The sequence below is a fragment of the Equus przewalskii genome, chromosome 5 (genome assembly GCF_037783145.1).
Source record: "Equus przewalskii isolate Varuska chromosome 5, EquPr2, whole genome shotgun sequence".
Classification (NCBI taxonomy): Eukaryota; Metazoa; Chordata; class Mammalia; order Perissodactyla; family Equidae; genus Equus; species Equus przewalskii.
In genome coordinates, this window is record NC_091835.1 from 15,971,466 (window position 1) to 15,994,422 (window position 22,957).

The window sequence follows — 22,957 nt, forward strand, 5'->3', positions numbered from 1 at the left end:
GGAAGTGATGGAGACTCTTGAAATAAAGAAGAATGAAATGTTTAAGAGTGTTATAGTTCACAGGCAATTCTTCATAGCTCTTAGGAAAAGTACGCAGATTTGAACATGGTTTGGTGGATGATCTTTAACGAGTCCTGGGCAATTTGACTCTTTTTGTGACCCAACATCATTCACCCTTCTTCTGGTTCTCATACACTGTGGGGGGCCATTTTCTGGCCCACTCACAGTCCAAGTACTTCACATGCAGTAATTCACCTCAAACTCCAGAGGTGATCATGTGATGCAGGCCTGGCCAATCCAAACACTGCATTCCTCAGGCCATAGGGATTGGTTCAGAAATGGGCATGTGACACATGAAAGCCAACAGAACACAATGCAACGTTTGCTAGGAGCCACTTGGAAGAGTCATTCAATTTTGCTCAACTTGAACCCAAAGGGATATCGTCTCCTTGCAGGAAGAGCTTGTCTCATGATGAGGAAAATGGAGAAAGCAGGAAAGAGGCCACAAGAGAAAATCCATGTCCTGATGACATTGTGCAAGTCCCTGTATCTAATCCAGCCACTGGAGTTTTTAGTTACAAGAGAAAATACATTCTCTTTGTGTTTAAGCCGTTTTTCTGTCATGTTTAATTAGGAATCCTCACAGGCCTAGTGCAGAAGTACTCTTAAAACTCAGGTGTGAAAATTGCTTTTGGTCATCATGGTTTTGCCTAATGTAAAGAGAGGGCACTTAGACCCATTTCTGTGTTCTCTTTTTAGACAATTAATTTTCTCACAAGGAAATGTGCTATTAGACTGACTGTGAAGAATTTTGTTCTAGTCTTGATTAGCAAATTGTAGATTTTTATGAAGCATCTGGAGTAGAGCAAGAAATAGTGAGTGGGCTTCTGAGATTTTTTATATTTAGATGCATTGAAGAATAAAAGAAGATTTTAAAATTTTCCAGCAAAACTAAAACTCAAGAAAGAACAATTTGGAGGAAAACAAATGCTCATTATTTTAATCTGTAGCTGTGTCATGTATCACTATCAAGTATTTTATTTGAGAAAATTAGCAATCTCTTATACAATATGCCTTTAGAAATATTTTATATATTTTCCTATAAATTGATTAAACAATTTGAAATAGTTTTAGTTTTCTTCAAATAAAGAGTGTTATAATGATTTATTTAACAACAGTGAACACCAGTGCATTGAATGAGAATAATAGTATTTTAATTCCTGCTTTATTTCTAGTAACATTCGCTTCGGCTGGGAATTTTATTCTTTGGGCCCAGCAAACTCCCGTTCCATCCTTGCAGCTGCTATCCTGTATTTATTAGGTTGGCTGGTTTGGAGTATCCCAAGAAAGAAATAACATGCAGAAAGAAGAAATTGTGATATTCTGGGACAACATGGTATAAATTAGAATTTTGGCATTATTCCTGAGACAGAAGACAATCTGGTTTTTGATTATCCAGTAGATTTGTAGAAAACCAAGCTAACCAATCAATGCCTGGTGTGTCTGCTCTAGGTTAAGTGTGACTTAGCACCATGAACTTGAGAAGATAATAAATGTTAGGAGTTGATGTAAGGGAAGCTCTGTCAAACTCTAAGTGGAATTATTTAGGAGAAAAGCAAATGAAGACTATCCTTGACTACAAAGACACTTTTGATCCTTATGCTATGGGAGCTTATGTGTAGCATCTATCTGAGGTTCACACCGATTGTGCCGAGAGCTAACCACAGATAACTTACCACTAGCGAATACCTTAACAAGAGCTTATATTACTTACCTGCGAAACTTCAAAATCTGCCTGGAGATTTCCAGATGTTAACCCACTTAGGAGGACAATTTCGTTTTCTTTTGGCTGTTGGACGTTCATGGAGTTGATAAGTTTTGGAAGATCTGGTGAAACGTTGACCAATTTCTGTAGAGCAAAAATCTTTATTATTTTAGATGATTTCTTTTCCACTTTCAAAATACTACCCCAAAACTATTTTGCTTGCAAAAATAATATACTCGTATAATCACTCATGCTATAGATTACTTAATCTACCATGATTATTACTAGAAGAGATTGTATAAAATTGAAGCATAAAGCTTTAAACTGGAATAGGAAATTTCTTAAACATAAGCCTTAAAAACTTTTTAGTTCTAAACTTTCCAAAGTAAACATTCAATAATTACTGTCACACACAGGTATAAATAATAGTTTTGGAAATTCTTTTCTTTTAAGACCTTGAATAAGAGACTTGACTAATAATCATCTATTCTAATAAAGTCAATAATAATAATATTAATAATAAAATAACTACCAACATTGATTTTGTTCTATGCACTAGGCACTATGCTAAATACTTTCCATATATTACATCTTACTACATTTAAACCCCACAACAACCCTATATGGATTAGGTACCTCTATTACTTCCTTTTTACACATAAGTAGCCTGAAACCCAGGGAATAAGATTAGTTCCTTGAACAAGTTTATGTATTTAAATCAGTGCCATTGTGCCTGCTCTTAGGCACAGAAGAAGATTGTCTCAAATCACTCACAAAAATTCTTCAAATACACAGTTCTTAAGATGCAATTTGCTTTGGTCTTTCTTGTTCTCTCTTTGATGGACTTTGCACCGTAATTCCGTCAAATAAAACCACATGTTTATTTCTTTTGAAAACAAATCCCTCCAGTGCTACACAGGTGAATGATATTTGGAATTCAGTGGAAATCTATAATGGATAATCTGTATGGGGAATAGGGTTTGAGGAGCTTCAGGTGCAGCATTGTCAAGAAAAAATATTGCAGGAGGAAGTGAGTAATTGCAGGTCTACTGTTCTGAGATGATCAAGTTGCAAATAGTGTACTGCTATGCAATAAACACCACATAGCGTTTATACCAAATAGTAGGTCAAACCATTTTCAGCTATGGACATGAAATGATAATCATGTCACACCAATTAATTCTTCCCATTGTACCCACAGGCTCTGGTTCCAAAGGACTGAATGAACCTTCAAGTTCTTGCATGTTGTCAAGGATTTCCATCAGGAGCCTCACAACCTTGGATGACCTTAGAATATTTAGCTACTGTAGAGGGTAAAAAGTTTGAGCCCTAGATGAGTTCAGGGCTGAGAAACCAAGGTTAGAGATAAAACATTTGATGAAAGCAGCAGGAAGGAGCAAACCTGAGAGCCAGAAGGAAGGGCTGGCTGGTATGAAGCAGGTTTTGGAAAAGTCATCTCAGACAGGACGTTTGAGAGTGGAGAAGGGGAGAATGGAAAAAGCCACTGAAAGGCACTGGTGGGCAGGAGAAAGCGCCTGCTTGGAGAGCAGCCCTGTCTACCTGAGAAAGCAAGTTTCACAAATATACAGAGGCAAACTGTGAAAAAGGGGTCAGGGAAATAGGCTGTGATGAAACCATCCAATTAAAGAGTCTCCTACAAAATGAGCATCATTTACAGATGAAGTCACGTTGGTTCTCTCCTCAGTTCAGCCAGCCCTCATAGCGCACTCCCGGAGACTTGAGCTCCAAGCATTACCTGCTGCAGGTGCTCCGTGTTGCACTCATCCTTGTTCACATCCAGGTTCACAAAGCAGACCTGGGAAAGAGGGCAAACACTGTGATAAGTCAAATCTCAAACACATCACATAGATGAACATTACTATGGGCAATCAGTTGGAAGTGGGGAGAAGAAAACACAAGGAAAAGTTTCAAGGAGGTGAGGTTGCTCTTGGTTAGGATTTTGGTGGATCGGGAATGAGGTGGACATCTCTGGTGGGTCGGATAGCTCGAGTGGTACTTGGAGTTGGGAAAATACAACATACTGTAAAGAAACAGGGAGGAAGGGAGTCTGATTACAGCACAGGCCTGAGAAAGAGAAGGATTAGAAATGAGATCTCAGAAGGTGCATGTTGAACGAGATCATGCAAATGAGGTTCTACAATATTTTGCCAAAAATCATTGAAAGGTTTTTATTCTGAACAAATTGATTGGATCATAAAAAACTGAAAACATTAATTATCTGGACATTTAGTCAGATGCTTGGACTTAAGTACATGCCTGCAAGCCTAGGGGGTCTTCTGATTTCAGTTAGCTGTTTCGGGTCATGTTTTCTCAGAGTCCATACTTTTTCTTTTTAAGGTTAAAAAAACTTAATTGAAAGATTTTGGGAAAGACTTTAAAGCTAAAATAGTTATATGTTGCTAAGGAGTAAAGCTCACTACTGTTTACTCTCATATCATGGGATATTTCCTCGGCTTATAATATCCTTGCAGTGCATCCCCGAGATACAATATCTGCTTGTTAGGAATAACTTGATGGGCATTTGGGGGGAAGGAAGGACATGAAATGCCACCCACACTCTCATTCAGAGGTTCTCTTCCCTTGGGTTAGTAAGATGGGTAAATAGCGAGGAATTGGGCTTGAGTCCCTTTGTGGACAGTGCAAATGGAAGCCCTACGTTGGTGGTACTTGGCAGGGGTTCATGATCTAGAGCAGTTTGAGAATATTCATATAAAAATTGACACTTTACCTTTGGAAAATTGGTTCAATGTCCACTAGTGCTCCGGGACTTTTAACAACATGCAGCTGGATGGAGGTTACTGAATTGATTAGACAATTTTCCAATCACCTTAAAGAAAGGTGCGTTACCTTGCCCCTGGGCATCACAGGCTCTTAATATCTTATATCACAGTGGGAGAGGGCAAAGCAGAGACCAAAGAAAGGCATCTATAGTACAGATGGTCCCCGACTTATGGTGATTTGACTTACAATTTTTTGACTTTACAGTGGTGCAAAAGCCACACACATTCAGTGTAAACCGTACCTGGAATTTTGAATTTTGCTCTTTTCCTAGGCTAGCGGTATGTGGTACAATCCTCTCGTGATGCTGGGCTGTGGTAGTGAGCTGCAGCTCCCAGTCAGCCAAGCGATCATGAGGGTCAACAACCGATACACTTACAACCCTTCTGTACCCATCCCGTTTTTCACTTTCAGTACAGTGTTCAATCAGTTATATGAGATAGTCAACACTTCATCGTAAAATAGGCTTTGTGTTCGATGACATTGCCCAACTGTAGGCTAATGTAAATGTTCTGAGCACATTTTACGTAGGCGAGGCTAAGCTAGGTGTATTAAATGCCTTTTCAACCTATGATATTTTCAACTTACGATGGGGTATATCAAGATTTAACCCCATTGTAAATCAAGGAAGACCTGTAATGATTTATCTGCCCTCCAACATTGTCTTTAGTTCTCTGAAGATGAACTTTCTTTTCATTCCCTCTGGGCTGCAATATGAAACTGTTTACATTTGGAGGAAACCCTCCATACTTGCTGGCTGGGCCAAGACTGGAACAAAGCAAGACATAGGCCAACGACTTGCTCACATTTGGTGCATATATCTTTCTATATCTTGTTGGTAGGCAATGAACCAGGTTTTTAGGGCCTGTGTACATACAATTTTGGGAGAAATCCTTTAAGAAAAAGAATAACAAAGTTGAAAATTCTAAATTAGGTGTGAAAGTGAATATTCATTTATTTAGAAAGAGAAAAGAAATCACAACAAATACCAAATTTAAAAAGGCTGACAAATACCACAAACACGATAACTTCCAGGAAAAGGATATTTTAACTAACCAACTGCCCAATACACCTCCATAATACTTTTTCCCTATGTTTTTGGTTCCATACTCTTTGATTGTGTGTTTATATGACAGCAGTTTTATAACATAATTTTCTCTAGAGAGAATAGAAAGATAATTCAGTCTTACTTTAATATTGTTGATTTTTTTTCAGTTTTGCAAGCTTTTATTGATAATATCTTATTCATTTTCCAGGTTGTTGTCAAATTTAGTGGGAAATCACTGTAAAATTTCTTTCATATGTGAATTGTTATAGGCATACTCATTACTTATAATACTGTTACTGGTTTGTGCTCTACAAACATAAGAATTTGGATAAATTCTCTTTTGTTTGATTCTCATTGAAAAAGAAAAAGAAATGCATGGTGCAGTTATAATTTTCAATGTTGTATTATCAAATAAATTCCCTCCAGGAGAGAACTTCTGTGTTGACCAAGCATCAGTGAGAACCCAATTTTGTATTTATAATTTCACATGTTTGATGAGTGGAAGAATTTCCACAGACTAGCTACTGGCACATAAACCTTGTTTTCTCTCCACTGTCTATGTATTTCTGGTGTTGGGGATGGTGGGACATGCTCACATTGTGAAACTGTCTCTGACCTGACACCTTCATGTCACGACATCTGGTTGAGTTGTCCCTGTTAACAGTAGGAGTATTCCTGGAAGCCATTCCTACAATTGGATGGCTAGCAATCACTTAACTACACATGAGAGTGATCTCAAGCCACATAAACATATCTCATGTAAACACAGCTTCACTCAGTTTCCCTTAAGCCAGACCCCACACATGTCTGTGTTCACTCCAACGACTCTCAACATAAGGGGAGATAAGATGCTGAATGGAAAGGGACAGTTGTAGTTAAAATATCTTCCTTTTTAAAATTTTGCAGAAACATATATAACCATGTGAGCACATTGCTAAGACCCCTCTCAGGGCCCTGGGAGTGGGGCCTGTGCACCTGAGGAGTCCTGAATTTAAAGCTTTGATGGTTTTACAGTAAATCCACTTCATGGTGAAATCATCCATGTAATGGGATGGCTTTCTGCATATGTTCACTCTCTACGACCTTGGGCTCTTTACTTGAGATTTAGGCCTCCACGAATGCTGAACTCCAAGTGGAGAATATAAGACAGGCCTCTGTCTAGAAGAGCTGGGGAATGGTGGGTATGGGGTAGGGGTTTGTGTAGTTTGATGAGGGGATTAGCTTTACATCTCTGAGGTGTATGGTCTTGGCGCTGGGTGCTGAGAAGACAATTTTAGGTACTGTTCTTGCTCTCAGGGAGTTCTGGTGTGTCTGGAGGCAGAACAAATTCCTAAAACTATGAAGAACATTATGAAGTATTATAGGAGTGACAGGCTTATTTGCTGGAGAAGGAAGTTGGGAGAATGGAGTCAATCACAAAGGGCATGGCAGAGAAGGCTGGATTTGAGGTAAGCTTGGCAGCACACATCAAAGAGCAGAAGAGGGAAAATGGCACAATAAATGGATGACTTTTCCCTGATCAGCACCTGTTGAGCAACGGTAAGAGACTCTGAATAAAGCACAAGGTGAGCAGAGGGAGAAAACAGAAGCTGGGAAGTCCAAGGCCAGAGGCACTTCCCAGAGGAACTCTGGAAGTGAGATCAAAGCTGGTGGGCAAAATGCCTTTCTTTCTACACAATGAAGACTCTGGGCATAATTCAGCAGATTTTAAAAGAGTTGAATGAAAGAGGAAATCACAATATTATGATACACTACCTGTGCAATAAACGTTGAGAGAGACCCAAGGGTTAGAATTAGGCATCTCCCTCTCTGCGAGGGAAGCTGCTCTCATGTTACTACAGGAGGTTACAAGGAAATTTTCGGTAAAGGGGAAGTTGAAATAAAGTTTCTAGGGGGCTAGCGTGAGTGCTATGTGTGACTAAAATATTAAAGCCTGGAAGATTCTGCATTACGGTTCAATGGGCTGTGTATTGAAAGGGGTCCTCAGAGTCTGGAGAAAATGCTGTGGGTGGGGAGGCCAAGGATGTATGTCTCAGATATCAGCCAACTGGGGATAAGAAGTAACTGGTCTGTGTTGACTCTTCATCTCAATCTGGAGTGATGCTATTCGGTTATCTGTGAAATGCCCAAATGCACAAGTCCAAATATGCCAAATGACCCAGGGAAGGATTTTTTTTAAAGTATGTGTATTTACTTAATCACCTTTTTTCTTAGACAGAGTCTGTTTTCCTTCAGCCTCACTGGATTGTGAGTTCATGAGCACAGACCCCTTTCATCACTGTATTCTTAGTGCTTAGCATAGCCTGGCATTTGAGAGATGCTAATAAATGCTTGTTGATAAATGTGTATGCATGAGTGAAGCGGAAGCACTGAGTCAGATGATGGGTGTACCACAGAGGGACACTCGTAATAATTATTTCCCTTATTTATGCAGTGAATCCCAATGTAGTCAATAAACAAAGTTTTCTTCCAATAAGGACATAAGGGGATATATAGAGAAGTTAAAGGAGAATTAACTGGGTTAATGTTAATCCAGCATTGGTACTGTTTAAAGTATTTTGACTGGGCTTTGTCTCATGAATAAGGATTTGTTAAAAAACAGAAAAAGGCAAAATATTGAGGACCATAATTGGTAATAAAGACATAAAAGGTATTAAGGGTTTTCTTAGAATGGAAGCTCCTTTCTGTTCACGTAAAATTCACTCGTGTTGTGTCTGCACACGTTCTTGCCCAGACCATCTGCAGACGTGTTCTGCCAAAGCAGATGGAAACAGCATCACTGAGAGAACACAGACACCTTTTTTCTTACCTACTTAACAAAGCTAATTTTGTGGTTGCACACAACTTTTAAATTCAAATGCCTCTCTTCTGTCATTATTATGGTTTTAAAATGGAATGTGGAAGTAAGTATCACTGAGAAAATGATGCTACTCTGTGACTTTGCCTTTTACACAATCTAATAAAATATTCTTCGAAGTTATTTATAGGTAGTAAAAATTTGAACATAGACATTTTTATGGACATAAAAATTGTCCATAGACAATATGTTGTTTTCTCTGTTTGGTATTGTAGGTTATTTAGTCAAGAAATCGCAACTATTTATTTTACTTATAAGTCCCTTTTCATACATGGAGAGCCATGTAAGCATGTTTAAAAATAAAATTTCACTATGAATATAATATATATCTTGTATTCAATATATTATATATTCAAATATAAGATACATAATATTTCACTAGTGATATAAAATGTATTTTGGTGAAAGGCTACTGTGAGAAAGAGGTTAACATTAAAACCTAGTAAAACAAACAAGAAAAACAAATAATTTAAGTGAACTGTAATTCATAGCAACTTTTGTGAGTTAACTGTCTTTAATAAATAGTTTTATTTCGATACAAATTAAGTCAGACTGAGACAGGAACCAGCCTAATGAGACAGGGCCATCTGAAAGGCCCTGGCCTAACAAGATAAGGCCCTAACAAGATCCACATTCCACAGCCTTGGGACTTTCCTGGGTTCACGCATGTGCCCTAGCACCCAGGAGTCCACTGAAGGTGACCCTAGACCCATTAGCATAGTAAAAATCACAGCCAGGGATGGAGAGCTAGCATGTCGCATGTTGAACAACAGCGCAGGTGCAAGGAAAACCCACCTCTACATGCCACGATGAGGCATTCCTCCCAGCCTTTGCCTAATAAAGCCCCACAATCCTGCTCCCTAAGGAGATAGGTCACCTGCCTCTTTCTTTTCAGCACTGACTCCCTTGTGCCTCTCCTGTGCACAAGCTGAAAAACTTTTACTCTTCCACTCCCGTTTGCTTGTCTCTTGATTTCCATCCTGGGGGACAATAAGAACCCAATGTGCTGGTAACAAGACAAAAACAATACTATATTGTCACATAAAAATTCAGGTTTGACTTTTTGAATTGAAATCACAGGAAAAGTACTGATGATGATTGCCGGGGTAAAACTCAGATTGGATGCGGACAGTTTTATTTTTTCACGTATTCATTTTAGTCAACATCTTTGAGTGTTCAGCGAGTCGAACGCAATAGTTGAGAAATGCCGTTGCATTATGCATGCACTATGGGCAATTCACTGTGCAAGAGGCTAGGTGACAAAGGGGGTTTTAGCCCAGGATATGGGACCTCTGTTTTCCTCTGCTGGGTATGTTTTTCATCTCCCCTGAAGTCAGCTAAAACCTATGAAGGAAGTCATTTTTATGGAGATCCTGCTTAGAAAATGTTAACAAAAAGCATGATGTCAAATTGGCTTTAAAATCCAGGCATTTGAATGTTTGCTATGATCAAACATATACTTATGCTTTGTCCTAGAAGAAACCCAATTCTTTCTTTCGGCAGCTTCTAACAATGCAGCCATCTGGCCATGTGGAGATAGACGATAGGATCTCTTAATTTGATGGTATTAAAATGCTGATCCACAAATCTTCCAAAGAAAAAAATTGCCTCTTTTCTTCCTCCAACCAAAAGACCTCTGCTGGATTCAGGACCCTGGACCAAAATGATCTTTGAAAGAACATGGCATTTTCTCTGATTAGTACTTTAGGCTGACGATAACTAAAATGGCAATTTATACATCAATGTTGTTATCCCATGCTGCTGTCAGACATTCTGGAACACACTTGACTGTTTGGAATGATGCTGCATTTGTATCCAGTTATTATTGTTTTGAAATGATGGCAGCAATCACACAAAATGAAAATGCAAAGTTTTATTTACACTTGAGACTGTCAAACCTCTCTGCTTTTTCCGATGTCAATATTTTTAAAAATATCTTTGAAACGCTGTTTTGAGGGAAGCTATTCAAGGAGTTTGTGACATGAGACACAGTACAATGTATAGAAATTATTAAACGATGACAGATATTTTAACTAACCATACGTCAAGCCAGTTTTACTGCTAACCTAAAAAATAAATAAAAAATAAGTATGCTACTCAAGACATTATTTATTTTCCCACAATTTTTGTTGTTTTAAAAGACATTTATTTGGGAGCAAGAGGATAAACTTATATACAAGGTCTGATATGCGTTCACCAGATAAAGAACATGTATTTCTTTTAAATTTCCATTTTAAAGACCTGCTTTACTGAGATATAATTCACATACCGTATGACTTATTCATTTAAAGCACATACGCCAATTGTTTTTAATATTTTCACAGAGTTATGCAACCATCACCATGATCAATTTTAGAATATTTTCATCATCTACAAAAGAAACTGTACCTATTAGCAATCAATCTCCATTTCCCCCAAAATACCTTGCCGCAGACAATCACTAATCTGCTTTCTATCTCTATATACGTGCCTGTTTTGGACATTTCATATGACTAGAATCATATATTATGTACCTTTTGGTGACTGATTTAACATATTGTTTTTAAGATTCATCCATGGCATAGTGTGTAAAAATAGTTCATTTGTTTTTATTGTTGCATATTTCGTTGTATGGATATGCTGCATTTTATTTGTCCATTTATCAGTTTATGGATATTTGGGTTGCTTCTAAGGAAATTCTTTTCAAAATCTCCCCTGGTGACTGAGGATTTGGGAAACACAAGATAAGGCGTTTTTTATTTTTTGCAGGGAAGGATTCTCCCTGAGCTAACATCTGTTGTCAACCTTCCTCTTTTTTTTTTCTTCTCCCCAAAGCCCCAGTACATGGTTGTATATCATAGCTGTAAGCCCATCTATTCTTCTGTGTGAGCCACCGCCACAGCAGGGCAACTGACAGACAGGTGGTGTATGATTCTGGGACCGGTAAACAAAGCTGGGCTGCTGAAGTGGTGAGAGCGCCGAACTTTAACCACTAGACCATGAGGGCTGGCTTGAGATAGATTATTTTTTACTGTAATTTTGTCATCTGTCATCTCATTGGTGATGAGAGCTTTCTCCTGTCACCTCCTTCTACTGAAGGGGCTGGTCCTAAGAAAAAATGGTGCCCTAGGATGATGGGGGCAGAGATAAGTTAAATTTCCCTTGGAACAGGATTTGGAAATTTTACGTTGTTTCTATGTTAAATTGAAAGGAAAAAATATACAATTGGCTTGGCTCTACTTTCCCTACTTCTCTCACAGATGTTATTTAGATTATTAATACATGAAGAGCTGAGATAAATTTCTGAACTCTCAGGATTCATGCCCTGGGATAGTGTGGGCAAAGAAAAGCCAAATGTTGATCAAATATCAAGCAGATGAATTATTACAAATATCATGAATGATAGTGGGGAATCTTCTTTTCAGCAGCAAACCTTTGGTTCCTTTTTGATCAAGATGATTTCTCAACTCTCCACTTTGCCTACCGTAATTAAGGTCAGTTTCAGATGAGCCACAGGAATCATCAGCGAGCTTACTAGGGAATATCGTTTTCTGGGGTGCATGGAGCGTGTGTCGGGTGGGGGAGTAGTCAGAGGATTCACATCTTTTGATAGATGAGCAGGACCTCAGGAGGTGGTAGGCGAGATGATCTGTTTCTGGATCCTCAAACACTCATGACTAGAACATGAAATTCTTGTTCATTATCAAGTTAAATATGATGGGTCTACACATCTCACTCTTCAAAGTTTGCCATACTCAAACTGCTTTTTTTCTTTTTATAAGCTTGTGTAACTCTCTTGGATGACTTTAGTTCAAGAGTTTAACCTACTTAATCTGGATAAACATACTCTAGTGAAAGAAGGACAGAGTGAACAGGGCTGTCCCTGAATCACGGAAGCGACGAATAACCCAGATCCCAAAAGTCTGTGAACAACCACAGTCAAAGCACTGACAACAAAGAACTGAGGAAATAAGTAGGCTATGCAGCAAAAACCACCAAATTTTCAAATCTTTAAAAAATAAATCCTACGTTTTCTATGTAGAAGTCACACTTATGGCTCAGAATGTTAAAATTCTGTAAGTTTCGCCAAGTAAAATGGAGGAAATTTAATCTACAGTAAATGACTTATCCATATTGACTCGAACATTGACTGGAACATTCTCTCATCTTTGAGGCACAGTAATGCAGGCGTGAGAGGAGGATGAGCTTTGCCTGCAGACAAACTTAACTTCAAATCCTGGCTCTCATCCAGGGATGACTCCATTCTTTAGTAGTTTGGAGTCTTGATAAACCACAGAAAAAAATGAGAATAATAAAATCTTACTTTGCAGAACTTCTATGAAGATTAAATGAAATATAAAATAAGGAGCATTGGAGCAAATTGGATGACATTTTATTGAATTCTGGGTTATAGTCTATAAAACTGACCTATTTGAAATTGCTGCTCTTAGATTTTTTTCATAAAAAGATGGTAGTTTCATAAGATTCAACCTAAATAATTTGAGATAGAATATTTATAAAGAATAGCTATTTCTGAGAATGTAAGACAATTAAAATTTGGCTGCTTGCATTTAATTACTTCCTCTGCTACCCAAATTTTATCTAGTTGGTATAAATATTTGTTTCGGTTTAATTATATAAACATTATTTACTAATAAAAAACATTATTTTTCTAAACCTCATTATTACTTATGTTTGGAGCCTACTATGTAAAAGTACAGAGTGTTACGTTATTTTTCAGGGCTATAAAACATTTACTTAAGAAATGTCTTCCTTCTTGTTCCCAGAGGTGCTTATTATTTAATTAATCTAAATGCATGCCTCTGTTACGGGTGCTGCCTTCATCACATGTCATAAAACCAGTGGATGCTTGCAACAGACATGAAATAGGGAATCAACTACACATCTGCAAGCAAAAAATTATAATTTACAGCAGGAGTGTAGACACGTTAAATCATCAACCACTGCTTAATCACTATCATTTATTAAGTTCCTAAATACGAATAGTGCTGTTGAGAGCACTTATAGATCTTGAGACAACAGAGTCTCTATTATTAGAAAAAAAGATCTTGAATAAGAATGAGCAAATGCCAGCTTTTATGTGTACAGATCAACCCCTTGAACTCAATACATAATTTCAATTTCTTAATACAGTGTGTGAAAGGATATATGGGTTCGCTCTATTTTAAACATTTTTTTTAAATCAGTTGAGAATACACTTTTCATCAGTGTTGAAAAGCTAATCAATTAATTCACAAAAATCTTCCTCCAGGCATGATGGCACAATCCAACTTTGACTATGGCATAAGAACGAAATGCTATAGACTTGATAAATCAAACAAAAATATTACATAGTTTTAAACTTTGTAGAATTTTATGTTTTAACTATTCAACTAAGCTTCCAATAAGGATTATTTCTAATTTCTCATCTTTAAAGTAATAAAATAAAATAAACTTCCAGTGGTTGCCTTTTACCTCTTTTTAAAGTCATATACATTTGTGAAAAGAAAGTGCAAGAGTGTAGAAACTCATGTTTGTAGTCCAAGCTCAATTATTTTAGAGTGTGTAAAAGGCAATTTAAGCACTTAAAATCACCGAGAATAAATGATAGTGAACTGAATTTTAAAATGCAAATAATTTATCTAAGCTAGACATCCAACTAGCATCTCTCATACTTTCGACAGCCAGACTAATAAATAACTGCTAACTTTACCTCTCCAGGATGTCTCAGTATACCTGAGCAAACTCTTTGTGCCTCTTCAATAGTTGATGTCGCAATCCCATTGGTGTACGTCAAATGTGCGGAAAACCAACGCTCAATAGCCACTACTAAATGCACATCCTGGGCGATGCTACACAGGGAAAGAGAGTGATTATTTTGAAAATTTAGTCTACAAATCAAGCCGGGAAGGGGAAGCAGGTACTTTTCCTTCTTTTGAACAGAACTATCCAGATTGACTGTCTACATTGATGAAAGGCATCAGAAAGTGGTTGTCAGTTTCATTTTATTGGGTCTCTGAGAATCACTCAATTTGGCCTCTCTAGGTCTACATGGGAAGCCATCAGCCCAAGGCATGTGTCCCAATTACTGCCCCTATAGCTTGTATTCTTAGAGCCCTTTAGGGATTCATTAATTTAAAATGTTTTAATAGACTGGCAAGTGGTGAGAAGTAACTTGCTTTTTAAATAAATGAAGTCAAGCCTTTGAAAACTGGAAGTCTGTAGCCTTCATACAATGAATAATTAGATAGATAAATAAAACAATTAGAAAGAAACAAAAAAATACGAGAGGGAACATCTATCATAGTGAAAAGGATAAAAACCAGTCTTTTGCATTTTTTTGACAAGAATTCTGATTAATTACTAAAATATCCATGTTTCAAAAGACTTTCTGCATGACGAATATTATTTTCTTTTTCATTTTCTTTTTGTCTCTGCAGGTAAAACTGACATATACACTGATTCCTGGTTTCTTTGTCCAATTTGCTTCCTTGAACTTTATTCATTTAAGGCAATGACATCTGGAAAAATGGCCTTCGTAATGGAGGTGCTAGTTCAAATTAGCTCAGGCTGTTAACAAGATATGGCAAGTAAACCTCTGTATTTAAGCTCTGATTGTGGAATCAAGTGTTCCAAATAGATGGATGACTCAGAAGCTGGATCCAGCATGCTTGGATCGTGGGGGGTCCAAGGAATTGAAAGGAGTGTCTTCTCACTTAGTGTATGGACTTTCACCTAAACTCAGTTTTCAGTAGTGTGATTTCCCCCTATATTTCTCTGGAGCATGGCTTACTGTCACTGTGGAATAAACCTTCAGTTTCATCAATTTATTGAAAAACTATTGGCGGAGCACCTATTATTTGCTACCCACTGTATTAGGTGCTGGGAGTGCAATGAACAACATCCTCTTGCCGGAATGGAAGGGATGGAAGCCTCTTATGTAGGATCAGAGAGGGAGTTTAGAGTTCTAACTCTTCTTTACACAGACTTTCAATGAACATCTCTATTTTCAGCCCTCTGCTTACCTGTCTCTACCATGTTTGTTACCTAGTTTCTAATTACTAATCATTTACCAGATTTTGAGATGTAAATTGACTTGGGCTTCTCCTCCGAAGTCTTTTGGTGTTAAGCATTCTTAGTTCTGCTCTAGTCGATTTGGTTTCCTTTTTCTGAAAACTTGGCATCTCTCACCTATTGTTCCATTCTGTTTGTCCTTTTTGGTTTTATATAGCTTCTATTCGACTTTCACTTAAGTATGGTTTTAGGAGGGAGATAAATTTATGTATTTAATCATCTATGTTTAATGGAAGCATCTCAAATATTTCTCTCGATCAAAGACAAAATTTCTCCAGAATTGAATTCTGGTGACAGCTATTAAGCTAATAAAATTTTCTTCATTTACTGCATTGGGATGGTACTTTGGCAATAATGGGAAAAGGAAAAGAAACAAAGGAAATCACCGGATTACAGGCAGCAAAAGTGGCCAAGGTAATAGAACAGAAGGGAGTGAAGAGGCATTTCAGAGACAGCCTGGAGAAGACTTGATGACTATGTGGGTGGGAGTGAGGGAGGAGTGGCAGAAAAGTTGCCATTTTTTTTAAAAGCCTGGGTTATTTGGATAATAATAATGCCTTTCAGATATAGTACAAATGAGGGTGAGGAACAAGGTGTTTTCTTTGGGGAGGGATGGGTGATAAAGGTAGTGGAAAATTGTAGGGGGTGGGCAGAAGATATTGCAACGGGTTGCGGAGTGGTTAGGAGAAAGTAGCAGCAAGTAAAGAATAATATTTTAAGAAGTTTGGCAATAAATCACTTAATTATAAACTGTTGTGATCAGGTAACCTTAGAGATTATCTATTTAGTAGTCCTCAGCTGAGGAATGGAAGGGAGGAGGTATCAAAATTATCTAGGGACCTTCCTAAAATACACGTGTTTGGTTCCCTGTTAACCTTCTCAATCAGAATTTTTAACAGTGGGACTTGGACATGAGCATTTTGAAAAAGGTCTCAGTTGATTCTGATGTATACTTGGAGTTAAGAGCCACTTATAGATAAGCAGATGGAGGCTCAGAAATATTAAATATCTTCTCCAAGTTTCTTCAAGTGTAGTGAGGGTTAGACCTGGTACTTAGCATATTGGATTCTTACCACTCTGTTCTAAGTGCGGTGAAAAGTTATGGTACAAAAAGTGGTTTGACAAGATTGTGGGATAAAGGGAAGGATAGAAGAGGATTTAAGACAAAGGAAACATAAGCACATTTATTTCCTAGAGTGACCAAGTCAATGGGGAGGGAGATACGGAGAAGACGAGAGGGGGGGATAAACAGTAGAGTAACTGGAGTAACAGAAAATGACCATATTGAAACTTAATGGAAAACAAAGCAAAATGATAGTATGACCATGAAATGTCAAATAATTAACAGAGCCATCTACTGGCTCCTGGGATTTTTTTTTTTTCTATTGGGAAAGGTTCATTCCTAGGGCATTGATGCTCTTACACCTGAAGAGAAAGCCCCAGGGAACAAAGCGGCCGGTAGGGGAGACTTCAAGAACTTACTGTTGCTTCTGATGGCACCTCGGATGTTCTCTCTCCCCTCTTGCATTCGCAGTGATGGTAGGGAGGATTAAGAGTGGTGACAGCAAAACCTCAAGTGAGAGTTCCAGCTGACAGGCTGAGAGGAGCTGGGGCACCGTTCCTCAGTGAGTGCTATACGCATACTAATGACAGCTGATGCCATCGGGACTCCCAGTGGTGGGAGCTGAGGCCGCCGTCTCAAATCTATGCTCCCTTTAAGCTATGCTTTATGGCAAACCTCTGTCTCCTGCAAATGCCAACAGTACTTAAGGGCTAAAACACAGTTTTTACAGATCCCAGGATTGCAAATTGCTGCTCCAGTTCCTTTGGGCACATCGCTGCCAGTGTCTTCAACAGCCCAGAGATCCCAGGTGTGACAATCACCAATTCGAGTTTGATGAGATAGTTCTGATGCTCTCCACAGGATGGATTTTTATTTGGTGCACACTCAGTCTCCACAATTGATCTTGAAGGATAGGATGAGGGTAAGAAATAGGGATGCATTTATTTCTTCTCGGCTTTCAGACTTCCTCTTAAGTGCCTCAAAATGATCTTTCCTGATCATCCTGCAGTTGTCTCTTAAAGCACCAGGCACTTTTCATTCACAGCAATGATCACAATTTGCATAAATTTTGTTTGCTTAATTCTTTTCAGTCTTTTTTCCCAACTAGAAAGTAGACTCATGAAGAGTGGGACTGCTATCTATCAGTGTGTACCCAGCATCTCTCTGAGCCAATGCTCAATAAATAGCTGCTAAATAAAAGAAGAATGACCAGGTCAAAGACGGAGATATAGCGATCTTGAATCGACCATCTTTTGGCCTAAGCTTGTGTTGTTTTGGCTATCACTTCCAGCCCATTTGATTGGGAGCTATGTTATAAAGAATCTTGGCATAATCTAGCAGTACCTACTTTCCCTAGGCACTGAGCTAGCAATTCTCATCCTTTCTGACTTGAGAGCTTCTTAAAATGTTTCTTTTTCACTTTCAGTACGAACAAGAGGATAAAGTAAATAAGCAGAAAATAATATCTCTGCTGTTCAGGAAGTATAAATATGAGCATGAGCCAGAGGACATCTTATTTCCACAGGGAGTAAATGCAGTGAATAAAAGTTTGCTTATGAAGTATTGACAAATGTACTTTTAAGCCCCATTATCAGACAGCTTTGAAGTATGAGTAGGCAGAATCACCTCCACACTCCCTGTGTCTTTCATTGGAAAGACCGCTTTTCCTTTGAATGGCTGCATGTGTGTGTATTCAGGCATGTTTTAAGGTGGGTTGGTCTAGCAGTATTTCTGAGAGTAGCTTAGATGGTCCCCATGGTTAGGAAAGAAATAAAATCATAAATCACCAGTGCTCAACAAAGCATATCTGACTTGTTCAATGGACTAAGGAAGTTACATCAAATGTCTGTGTTTGACAATTTAAGCATACACTGTCAAATGCCACTGCACAATTCAGAAGGGAGGCATGACTGGAAGAAGAAAGTGAGTTGACTTTGTGTGCCACCTCTTTCTTTAAAATTATCTTATACACCACAGATGCAGAAAATGTTCTGATGCCCTCTACAAATGTTCTAAAATATCTTAAAAGAGCATACTGCTGAAAGAATATACTAGAAATCATGTTTTAGGTAATGAATATTAAGTAGGCCTTTTTATTCATATAACTTCTAGATATTATGAACCCTAAATACCTGGACATGGTGTCACTGAACTTATAATTTTTTATTAAGACGGTAGGCAATAAAATTCTGAAATGCAAAGCAAAACTCAAGCAAGGTCACCTATTTCAAACTGTATTCTCCCCTGATGTCCTCCACTTCTACATGCTTATTTGAAGTTTAGAACTTATGAATTGTTTCATTTGTTCCTTGGGAAAATATTTGAGTGCCTATGAGAGTAATAGCTGAAATCATAACCATAAGGGAGAGTCCACAGCCTTCAGAGAGTGTGTGCCAGAAGACACTGAACTGATAAAGGAGGAGGAACAAGGCTGCCTGAGGAGGTGAAATTTGAATGAAGATCTGAGAGTGTTAGAAGTGAAGAGAAGGGTGGATGGAGGATGAATGGGAGGGTTCTGGGTAGGGAACAAGTAACATTTACCAAAGTTTTGTATTAAGAGGGAGCATAGCACATGTAAGAAATTGAAAGGAGGAGTGGTCAGAGTGTAGGGAGTTAGCAGTCAAATGGTGGACGTTAAGGCCAGAGGGATGAGAAGGTTTCAGATTATGCTGGACTTTTGAGGGAATTTTAAAGACCTTGTCTTTATCCTGAATACAATGGAAAACCAGTGAAGAGAAAGCCCCTCGTATAGGAGAGGTTGACATAATCATGTGTCTTAGTCAGCTTGGACAGCTATAATAAAAATCATAAACTGGATGGTTTGTAAACAACAGAAATCCATTTCTCACAGCTCTGGAGGCTGGAAGTCTGAGATCAGGGTGCCAGCATCGTCTGTTTCTGTTAAGAACCCTCTTCTGAGTTGCAGTCTCCTGACTTATTCTTTCCTCACATGGCAGAGAGCAGAGCAGAGGATGCAAGTTCTCTCATGACTCTTAAAAGGGCACTAATCTCATTTCATGAGGGCTTCACCCTTACAACGTCATCTAATACTAATTGCCTCCCACAAGCCCCACCTCCTAATAGCATCACACCGGAGGAGGGGAGTGGTGGTGTAGGGTTTTAACAAGAATTTTGGAGGGACACAAACATTTAGTCCATAAAATCATGCTTCTGATTTGGAAAGACCATAATTTGGCAGTCTCCTGAACTCTATAGTCCTCCCCCATTCTAAGATCAGATGAAAAATTAATCCCATTTTGTCTCAGTTCCTCGTACATCTACAGAGTTGCAGAGATAGGCCTACATTTCTGTCTTGTTCCTGCAGCCACTGTTAGATTCAGGACCCCATTCTCTGTGACCAGGAGCAAAAGCCTTCAGCTGACATCCCAGCTCCAGCTCCCTCCATTCTAGCCCATTCCGCGTCCTGCTCCTCTAAAAGCTTCCGTTTTCCTCCCATGCCCAGAGAACCCTGAGGAAGGGGTATGAGTCGCTCCATGTGGTAAGTGCTTGTGGGTATATTATGTCATTATACATGCATTATGTGACACTTTGTATCTTTTAATCCTCTCATGCATTACACCATTATGTGTGCATTGTATCACATTATGTCATTTAATCCTCACCACACCAGACAAGGTCAGCACTGTCATTGTACTGCTCTTTGCTTGTCAACCGTGCTCCTTAAACTCCAGCCAAATCAGACCAATGGTTTTTGCTGAGCATGCCCAGGATTTTCTTTCTTCTGCACCTCTGCTCATACCTTTAGCACTACTGCTAAAGGGGTTATTATCTGTGCTGTGCTCCCCACCCCCTCATCAGAGCATCCATTCAGACTTGACCTACTATGCTATCTTCTTTAGTGCCTTCACTTGCAGATTTTCTAATGTTTTATGCTCCCCTTAGCATTTGCTCTTGAGTTGCTATATAGCATTGTAATATTTATGTTAATAAATAAAAGGGTCTTCTTTTGGTAGTTCATGAACTCCCTGTTAGAAGTGTCTGATTATTCACTTTCATTTAAAAATTTATTTAAATTTGTTTACGGTAAAATTCTACCTACAGCATGTTCACTTTTTTGGGTGGGCAGTTTTACGCATGCACAGATTCTTGTAACCACCACAGGATACAGAACAATTTCAACACCCAAAGAATTCCCTTGTCCTGCCCCTTCATAGGCAGATCCTCTCCCCACCCTCAGCCCTGCAATCAAGGACCTGTTCCTGTTCCTAGAGTTTTGTCTTTTCCAGGATGTCATATAAGTGGAATCGTACAGTATGTAACCATCTAAAACTGGGTTCTTTCACTCAGAAAAATGCATTTGAGATTTATCCAGGTTGTGTGTATTGGTTGTTTGTTCCTCTTTATTGCTGTGTAGTATTCTACTGCTTTGATGTATCACAGTTTGTTTATCTATTCACCTGTTTATGTCATCACTGATTACAGGTTTTTGTATGAACGTAAGTTTTCATTCTGCTTGGGTAAATACCTAGGAATGGGATGCTGGGTTGTATGATAAGTGTACATTTAACTTATATGAAGCTGCCAAACTTTTCCAGAGGGGCTACAATGTTTTTCATTCCTTGCTTATTCATTTTTGTAATTTTTTCATGTCCTTGTGAAAAATGATCTCCACAAGCATTTTCTAAATTGATTTCCACAAACGGCAAGGCTAAACTGCAGTCATGGTCTTGCAAAGGAAACTGCATATGCTGGCTAAATATTCCAGCCAGTGACTATAAAGGCTGTTTAACAGGAGACAGAGAGAGAGAGAGTGGGAGGGAGAGAGAAAAAGGGAATTTTTTTCCTGAAAAATAGAATCTGAAGCACAGGTTTATTATCCTTTGGTACTTATCCTCCAAGTCTTGTTTTTGGGTGACATGAAACTTAAAAGACAGCAAAAAGCATCCATTCAGATGTTATTATATGGACTTGATGGTATAAATTTTTCTTATCAATATAGATTAATACTTAGCACAAAATATAGGTAAGACTCTCTACTAGGTGTTGTGGGGGATAAAAAGATGTAGAACACAGCACTCTCTCCTTCAGTCAGTTTGGTTATCTTAGTACTATCTATGTTGATAATTGTGGCAATTCACAATTTATTGAGATCTATGCTAAGTGCTTGTACATAACTTAGCTCATTTAATCCTCATAAGAACCAGGTAAACTTGTCACTGATGCTGCACTTATTTACAGATGAGGATATTGAGGGGCAGAGAAATTAATTAATTTCCCATGGTCACACAATTAATGAGTAATAGAACTAGAAATTTAGAAACAATTGTGATCTATAGTCTGTTCTTTGAACCACTGCCTCCCCATGTTTACTTTATGAGAAAAGGGTCCGAAAGTAAAACAGATTAAACAGGATTGAAGAGATGTGTCTAAATTTTCATAAATATCAAGTGTTTTTAAAGACATGAGCATTCTCTTTCTTTGTGTAGAATAGATTGAATAAATTTTTAGAGCCTCATTCAATACTGAATTCATGGCTTCTATCTGGTAAAACTGTCTAACAAGAAGTTATTCAAGGCAAAAAAATGAATTAAGGCAAAAAAAATTGACATTTCTTTTCACTCATTCAGGATGGTAATTGACTCCTGATTTTCTAAAATTGTGGCTCAGTGAAAACATTCATTTTGATATTCAAAAGGAATAATACTGGGAGCGATATTAGCAAGATGGTAGACTAGGAGGTCCCAGCTCTTGTCCCCCACTAAACCAACCACTTAACAACTGCTCGACAATGCAAATAGCTCTGAGAGAGCTTCGGAGAACAACTAAGAAGCTGCAGCAACCCAGTGGACCATAAAACCAAAGATGGCTGCACAGAGAAATGTCAAGAGCGTTTTACCTGCTTTGTCCCTTCCTCCAGCCTGGCACATTGCAAAAAGAACCATATGATCATCTCAACAGACACAGACAAAGTATCTGACAAAATTTTATACCTATTCATGATTAAAATTCTAAACAAAATAGGTATAGGAGAACTTACCTTAACATAATAAAGGCCATATATGAAAAGCCCAGAGCTAACACCAGAATCAACGGGGAAAAACCAAAAGCTTTCCCTGTATGATCTGGTACAAGGCAATGATGCCCACTTTTATTCAACATAGTATTGGAAGTCCTAGCCAGAGCAACTAGATAAGAAAATGAAATAAAAGACATTTGAATTGGGGATGGACAAGGAGAATTATCTCTGTTTTCAAATGACATGATCATATATGAAGAAAACCTTAAAAGTTCAGTGAAAAAACTGTTAGAATTAATAAGTGAATTCAGAGAAGTTGTAGGATGCAAAATCAACATACAAAAATCAGTTGTGTTTTTATATGGAAATAAAAAACTATCTGAAAGGAATTTAAA

The 22,957-nt window shown here is 38.2% G+C and overlaps 1 protein-coding gene across 8 annotated transcripts in view; it reads right to left on the minus strand.

Annotated features, from left to right (window-relative positions):
• SPHKAP (SPHK1 interactor, AKAP domain containing) overlaps nt 1–22,957 on the minus strand; it is a 154,438-nt gene that overhangs the window by 36,871 nt on the left and 94,610 nt on the right. For all 8 annotated transcript variants that reach the window (XM_070618519.1, XM_070618518.1, XM_070618516.1 and 5 more), the window contains 2 exons: nt 3,522–3,581; nt 1,775–1,909 (listed from right to left, as the gene is read on the minus strand). In XM_070618519.1, the coding sequence (XP_070474620.1) occupies nt 1,775–1,909; nt 3,522–3,581 (195 nt within the window). The remainder of the gene's footprint in view (nt 1–1,774; nt 1,910–3,521; nt 3,582–22,957) is intronic.